Genomic DNA, 8,394 nt, shown 5'->3' on the forward strand with positions numbered 1-8,394 from the left:
AGCTAACCGTGTATGATACCAGAAAAATGTCACAAACACAGCAGCTTCAGTGCCGGTTGACCATACTCACCTCCTAACCCAGATACAAACAGATTTTTTTAGCGAGGAAAAAAACCAGCACAAAGGTGAAAATGGCTGACGCAAACAAGAACCTTTATTTTATCTTAAATAAACAAACGTTTTCAAATACCAGCGAAACTTTTTCTTCTATATTTTGGTCAGCAAGTCCAAAAATCCTTTAGCCACATCTCTTATAATTGTTCTGTCGGGAATACTGGCAACTGTTCCATATATTGCAGCAGACTAGGTGAGAAGATGGAACAAAAAGGTAATGTGAGTGGGGGATTCATGTCGAAACAGTTCAAGTCGTCAGTCAGCGACTGTCGACTATCCATAAATGCTCGATAGAGCTTTTTTGTCCCTGTCAACAAAATTCGTCTCCCCATTTGACAAAACACTTGTCGGAATGCAACAAAAAATAATGTTGTCATAGTATCATGCAGCTCACCTCTCCCATAGCCGACTTGGGATCCTTCTTGACAATAGCAACAGCTTCTTTTATATCAGCAATCAACTGGTCTTCATCTGTTACATATGTAGTAGACAGATGAATTCCAGAAGGCTGTTGCAAAGGCGTCAGATGCCAGTTTTTGCGAGACAATAGATCGATTATCCCAAATATAGGGAAATCGTCTTTTCCTCTGAATGCAATGACAGACATCATTGGGTCTCCAATGAGTTCCAGTTCTGGAATTCCATGAATGCTGAAGGGAAAAAAAAGGTTAACACGAGAGCGACGGATACAAAAAAATACTATTAGCAGGGTGTAATAGCGACTGGTTATTTCCAAAACACACGTATACAAGCACAAACCACTTACGCAGCTTTGAGTTTTCGAACCTTGCCAACAATCTTCCTAGTCGAGTCGACATAACCTGATTCACCGAAATGGACCATGGCAGCCCAACATGCAGCTACGAGAGCACCAGGTCGTGACCCAGCCATGGTTGGAGATGCATAGACTCCGCCTTGCCATTCCGTTGTAATGAAGTACTCATAATTCCTCAACTCCTTGGTCCTAAACATGACTACACTAGACCCTTTGGGTGCAAAACTAATAGTTGCGGGAGAACAATATGTGTGAGTGTCTTGTCGCTGCTAAATGGCGATGGAAGGCCAAACGAAGCATTCCGCGGCTACCATATATACCCTCGAATCGCGATCTCAGAGTCTCAATACATGGTAGTCGTACTCTTCAACTTACCCATATTTATGCGTATCACAAGAAATAGACGTAACACCTTCATTTCTGAAATCAAATACATCTGGATATGGGAACCCAGCTTTATCCACAAACGGAACAATAAATCCACCAAGACATGCATCGACATGTAAAGGAATACGATATCGAAGAGCGAGTTTCGATAATGCTGGTATATCGTCCACAATTCCATGAGGATAATTGGGACATGATCCAACAAGAAGTACAGTGTTGCGATTGATGGCAGCTCGTACTTTTTTGAGGTTGACTTTGAATGTAACAGGGTCGACAGGGATTTTGATCATTTGGATTTTGAAGTATTGGGCGGCCTTGTCGAATGCCGGGTGGACTGTTTCAGGTACGACCCTATGTGGAAATACATACTGAGCTTTCTGTTCTGCTCTCGCTTGAAAAGTGACTTTTCAATTACGTACATGTTTGGAGTGGTAATTCCCTTCTTGGCCTCCATGAAATCCCTGGCAGCCTTAACCGCCATCAAGATGGATTCGGTACCTCCTGACGTAATGTTTCCACCAGCATCTTCTGGGGCATTATACATTGACAAGACCATCTGAATTACTTCAGACTCCATTTTACGAACACCTGGAAACATTTCTGGATGTAGAGGCTAATTGGTAGGTGGACATGAGCACAATGATACTTATGGGCTTGCATATCCTTTTTTTGGAGCAAAACGCAGGCCAAAAAATAAAAAAGAACATGAATTAATTGTGACAATGCAATATATGTACTCACGTTGGATAGAATGTTCATGTGGTATGCTTCCGTCAAGAGCGCATTTAATTCAGCGCCACCATGATATACAGCACCAGACACTTTGCCGTCCTTGAAGTCGACGTGACTCAGCTTCTGGTATCTACAGGAAAGTAGACTTGAGCCCGCCTAGTTCACCCAGCAAAAAACCTATTTCTGAAACTCAGTATATGTCACGTACTTTTGCATTTCCATTCTGAGGGAAGCAGTATCCAATCCTTTAGCAGGTAGCTTTGTGTATTTCTTGTCCCTGGCACCAATGATGATGCCTTTTTCCATTCCAGCGACTGATTTGGCGACTTCTTTCTGGACTTGAGCGTCTATTCCTGGTACGTAGCGACGTACCCCGAGAATGAGTGACTAAGAGAGGAGTAAGTGGTTGTTAAATTGAGCGTGTAATATGGATAATATGTCGACAGACACGTAAAAGGACATGATGCTTAAATGTCAACTCAAATCAGATGTCCCACATACTTGGAGGAGAGATCGGAATGCCTTGCGTATGTCGCCTCTGAAGAAGACGACTTTAAACATCAATCCGATGACGGACGTCGAGTAGTAATAGACGGCGTAGGCCAATAGCACATTCTTGATCGTCTCGACATGTTTTGACTGCAAGATGTGCAGTATGCGATCAATGGGATCGTGGTGGTGGTCTGTCATGGTTGCTTATGATCTACGTTATATGCTACCGAATACGCAAGTTTGATTTAATATACAGCTTCTTGCCGTTATGTTTTGTTGTTTTACAAACAGTGGAATAAAACATTTCGACCGAGACGGCAACGCATCTCTTAACGTGTACTATATCTAGATTTCTTGCTAAATACTCCAAATATTGTAAACGTATTCTTGGTCTGACGTGATGGGTTTTGGTTTCTATCCACTTTTCGAAACACAAGTTAGTCAACATGCATAGTGAGCAAGTCTCTGAGTAACGGACCAGATGCGAACAGAGAAGTGAGATCGTCGTGTTGTTGACTATCTTTTGTTTGAGTTTCAACGACTGCACAATTTGCGTGGTGACCCTCCGCATACTTAAACTGTGATCCGTGATAGTGTCTCGTTTTGCGTGTGTGAAAGTGTCTGTGTTGTGCAAATGCGACGCGATGGTTCGAACGAACCCCCGTCGGCCCACTTTTGTTTAGTTGTGTCTGTCTCTGACTACAGACAGAATCCGCGCTGATACTCCACCTCACACAGTTCAAAATGGGCGTGTGACAGCTTCGGACACTCATCGCTCTCGTCAGCACACTTTCGCCAACCGCATGTACACTGTTAGATGACAAAATGAGTAGGAACGTCTACGACGATATGGGGAATCTGTTTTCCACCATCCAGGATAATCCGAAACCGGATCAATCTGTGATATCGCTTGTCACCGGCTCCATTCTGTCAAAGCATCGAGTTTGATTATTGGTGCGTCAGTTTATCTCATCCCATCTCAATAGATCTCCATATATCCACTGTCTGGAAGTGAACTCATGGCGCATCTGCCGCAAAACGTTAATTCTGGCGTAGTTTGACAGGCGTCAGTTTCACTCGAGTTCAAAAAGTGTTGCAGAGAAGCCATCATGCACTGAACGAGACAAATCTCTTGTTTACATCGCCAAAGGCTGTGTTAACTGATGTGCTTCTGATCAGAAAGCAAGACAAACGATGGACGTGTCAAAATGTCCACCCACGTGTGCCTGTCAAAGTGAAACACGAACGTCATCCCTCCACAGTTTCCTCACCCAGCTGAATCAGTATCAAGCTACAGAGAGCATTGAAAGATCCAAAACAGCTCAAAATGAAGCTCATTGCTTTATCGATTGTAGCTCTTGCTGCAACGCTATCCTGTCTCCCATTCTCGCCGTTGGGCCTTTAGCTGTCAAGCACACATTGGTCCGTCGGGCAGACAAGGGAGACAAACCGCAAATTAGTGATAATAACCCAGCAGACGGAAGTGATAAAGTAGCACCAGTTGCACCAGCACCCGGTAGAGGACGACGAACATTTCGTCAACCCTGAGTTAAGACTGCTCCACCCTCGATGTAAGCAAGTTTTTACCCTTCATGTGGGGAGTTCCAGCTTAGAGTTTTGGTTCCCTCACTCAAGCAGCCTTTCTTTTAGTCCTCAACCAGCTCAAAATGACAATGAAAAGGGGAAGGAAGTCACCACTCAAGAGGGGAAATCCTTGATAGCTGTCAAACAGGCCCCTCAACAGGCTGCTAGTAGTGCAAGCTCCCAACCTGTATATAATATTTTACGCACTGCTGCATCTCATGGTCAATTAGAAGCCTCCAGTGTTATGAATCGACTAAGCAGTGCACAGGGTCACGCTATGAGTAATGTCGAAGCTCAGCTTATGACAGCTGCAGCTCATTCCGTTGCTACCGAGCTTCATGACGGTGGCGCTCGTCAGATTGGTGTAATGAGCCCCTCAGATCAAAAAATTGAATATCTCTCTACTGATATCGACCGCCTGAAGGTCTTGGCAGCTGGGTCTTCTCAGGGACAAGTGAATGAAGAGTTAAAAGTCGTTACTGATGGCTCCGGTACTTCTGAGGGTTTCAAAAGGTAAATGCAGAAGGATGAGTCACTTTAGTGAAAAAATCATTCTTTGACTTGACAAATTCCAGCATATTGCTGATGACAGTAGAATCAAGGAAACACACGACCGGTCTAGATTTGAAATCAGTGTTGGAGGAGCAGTTGATCTTCCTGCTGCTTTGGAGCGCCATGGTACAGATCCACTCGCTCTTTCTAGGCTTGCGAGTCATACTGGTGAAACTCATAGTCACTCGGGGCTGGAAAGTCATGTTGGGACACTTGGTCATGCTACATTCGAAGGTCCACATAATGACCGACTTGGCAGTCCCGAAAACAGAGACAATCGGGATGCTCAACAAAGATATTTGACAGATAAATGATGTATTTGGTAAATGCTTGACAACTTGTAAAAGAGTCTTCCACAATATAGAGCAAAAATAGACAAATCACTCTTTTTGGGCTGATTCACTGCCGTGCTTTCCAATGTGGGCTATTTTGACTTGGCTATGTGCGAAGGCGATTCGTCGCAGTCGTGTGCCTTTGAGGGAGTGACCTTGATGAATACATCAAAAAAATCATCCATTGTAGGATGACTAGAGTAGTTGGCGCGAAAGCGTTTCTTAGCCAAAAGAATCTTTAGTCCAACTCAAGCGTTGAGCGAACCCGCGAAAGTATGAGCCGGTTCACTCCTCTCGGTTTCGTCGGCGAAAGACGAGATATTTTGCGAAAGTAGTCATCACAGACAACAAGTGGCCTCACTTCAGCATTGACAACCGTAGCATGTTGACGCAAGTTCCTAACAGATATCGTTTGACGACGAATTGAAGGGACTCAAGCCATTGAGTGTGGGTAGTTCATTCTTCGATCGCTTCTTAGGGAGCGTGTGCAGCGAATTCTACGGTCTCCCCGAGTCCAGCATTGATTGTTAAGCGATAGCTGGGTAATCCGACAAAGGCTTCCTCTGAGATTTGCCATTCTCACATCTCACAGCGCTAATCGACGGGACGGCGAGAGAGTTGAAAACTCCCTCCAATATGAGCAAGATATCTACCAAATAGTAACTTCCTTTCATGTTGAATGAGCTCAACATTGATTCGATAGAGGCATGATATGGTATGTGCCGTCGACCATTGGTCATACATGATAGAAAGGCACATGGGTCCGATTTCTATACAGGTCTAGAGTAATTGCATTGACTTAGAGTGGTGGAGGCAAATTGCGTCTATTCAACAGTGACGAGGCTGAACTGGCACCTTCTCGACGAAAGGAATCTAGTAGAGTGACAGAGTGAGTATATAATTCAGAGCAATCTATGCAGATTATTAGCAATATGACGACCTTCTGGCGAATTCGAAGTAGTAATTTGCACCAGTAAGCTTGAACTGTCGGAGCAAGAGCATTTTAGCATTCCCAAAACCTTGGTTCAAGCCTATAGGCAACAAGTAGACTTACTTGAGGACAATCCCTTTATATCATGATCCATTGGTACCCAAGAAACCAATAAAGTTTCGACTCCAACAAATAACACATTTCCAGCAAATTTCTACCATCCAATGTTATCGACCATCTATCGCTTTCTTACGTGGTTTGAAAACTCATAAATTCCAGTATCGTATCCTTCACGTGCCTCTGTGCCTGAGTCTTGTCCAGATCGTCCTTATTAACACACATTCGTCAAACCCATTTGGAATGAAGTACGCTTCTGGATGAGAAGATGAGTAGAGACGTCTACGAGGATATTGGGAGCCTGATCTCCACTATCCAGGACAATCCAGAACTGGATCAATCTGCTATATCCCTACTCACCGGCTCCATCCTATCAAAGTATCGTTTTTTAATGTTTGAATGGTTATCACAATTTGTCTCATCCCATCCTACAAATCTCAATAGATCTCGCACATATTCACTAGATGGAAGTACATTCATAAACCATCTACCGCAAAACGTTAATGTCTTGGCCTCTCTGTTGCTGGATAAACCAACATCAAACTCAGTACGAAAAGTTAATTCACATGATGCCCCGCTCTCACCGCACGCACACTACTCTATTTAACACGCATTTATCAATTATAGACGTCTCGAAACGTACTGCAGATATTCTGTCAATGGATCTGCAATCGACAATACCACAATCACAGAGTGCCATGGTTTGATATAACCAAACCAGATACAAGTGATGCAAATCCAATTGCTGGTAGTGCTGGTGGCACATCTGAATCTAGTCGCATGATTGCTGAAATCATGCTGAATCGAAACTTGAATCTGTTGCCGAGAATGTTCAAAATCAAGCCCCAATCTATGGATACCATGGAAGGCTGTCTGGACATCATAATCTGTCTGTTACGAACAAGTGCTGAAACCAGTATACCCTTATTGAGAAGTATAGATCTCGTTAACGGAAGGTAGACAAAACGGAAAGCAGGACAAAAAACGCATACAAAAGCCCTTCTCGCGCTTTTGCCAATCCCGAATTTTAATTCCAAATAGGTCTCTAGTACAAGAGATCCAACGTTGGACAGAAACTTGGTCATTAGAAATGAAACCAAACATACAGACTCTACTATTGCTATCCAAATCACTTGCTGTATCTGAATGTCTCATCAAAAGGTATGATTCGTCTTAGTGCACATTTTTTCCGCCTCGTTGCATACTTCAACAAAGCTCAGCCTTTTCAAATTACCACATCTTAGGACGGCTGACAAAGTATCCTTCATTACGAAGATCCTTGCTCATCTCTTGGGCTGGAATATAGGAAAAGATCTCGATAGCAGGACGATTGATGGAACTGTTGAGCATGTTCAACATGTTGATATTTTGGTTACAGATATGATTAAATACGTTATGCTAAGGTGAAGAAAAAGCAGTGACAATGACAAACGTGGAGTCTATTCAAAAGTGGCCCACCAACTCACCCGGCTGTCTTGTAGGAGTGATACAGTTGGTTACTCTGTAATATCGGGGTTCATCGACACAGCACTCTCATTCTTTGTTCGTCTGAAAGCCAAGGTATGCAAAAAAACCCGTTGTTTATACAAATCTGGAATACCAGTTGCAACTGTTACAATCATTTCCATTTTCTTCGCTCACGTTCACACATTGCGTAGTGCTCGGAAATAGTCTCACCAGAATTACCAATCCAATTATCTCTACCGAACAACGTCAAACCAATGCTACTGCTACTAGAAAACTGTCTCACGGCATTCATACTGGATCGGTATCTAGATAAACTGTTTTCGCATGCTTTGAATCTATGGAGGAAGCTTCTACCGTCTGTATCTGACGCTGGTTTATTTTCATTGCCTCAACCTTCAACGTCTGCAGAGGATCAAGTAGTCGACGGCCCAACAATATCCATCAAAAACACCACAGAGCTAGCCTTCTTCTCCGTCTTCCTTTTACGAATGTTGACTAAACGTGAAATGATGAGACCGTTCAATCAGCAGCTGTCACCTATGGAGAAACCTAGTCTCCGCTTTGCTCAATTTATAATCTCATCATCGAATACAATAACAGAAGACCGACCAATTTTAATGTCAACACGAATACAAGCCCGTGAATATCTACTTGTGAGTGCTCGACGACCGTCACATTGGAAGATGCTTGTGACGGGAGAGAGTGTGACTTGTTTGGATGAGATATTAGATATAATTGTTGGTGCTCTTAAAGAATTTGAGCAGCCATCTAGTAATACTAGTAGTATGGGAAGGCCACGAACTGCGGCTGTTACTTCATCTCACTCGCAGTCACAGTTACAAGAGATCGGAGCCACAAGACCAGCATCTGGAGATCGAATGGTAGTAGTGGTTGGACGATGGAAGTTTGAC

At 43.4% G+C, this 8,394-nt stretch overlaps 1 protein-coding gene across 1 annotated transcript; it reads right to left on the reverse strand.

Moving 5' to 3' along the window:
- Positions 1 to 207: 207 nt before the first annotated feature.
- Positions 208 to 2,698, reverse strand: SmJEL517_g04994 (uncharacterized protein; the record flags this gene model as incomplete). The annotated part of the gene is made up of 8 exons (XM_031170922.1): positions 208 to 303; positions 509 to 764; positions 881 to 1,114; positions 1,265 to 1,627; positions 1,696 to 1,889; positions 2,018 to 2,138; positions 2,217 to 2,395; positions 2,510 to 2,698. 8 exons carry the CDS (start codon positions 2,696 to 2,698, stop codon positions 208 to 210), a joined length of 1,632 nt encoding a protein of 543 aa, XP_031023078.1.
- Between the last annotated feature and the right edge of the window lie 5,696 nt (positions 2,699 to 8,394).

Source organism: Synchytrium microbalum, assembly GCF_006535985.1.
Source record: "Synchytrium microbalum strain JEL517 chromosome Unknown SmJEL517_scf0040, whole genome shotgun sequence".
Classification (NCBI taxonomy): Eukaryota; Fungi; Chytridiomycota; class Chytridiomycetes; order Synchytriales; family Synchytriaceae; genus Synchytrium; species Synchytrium microbalum.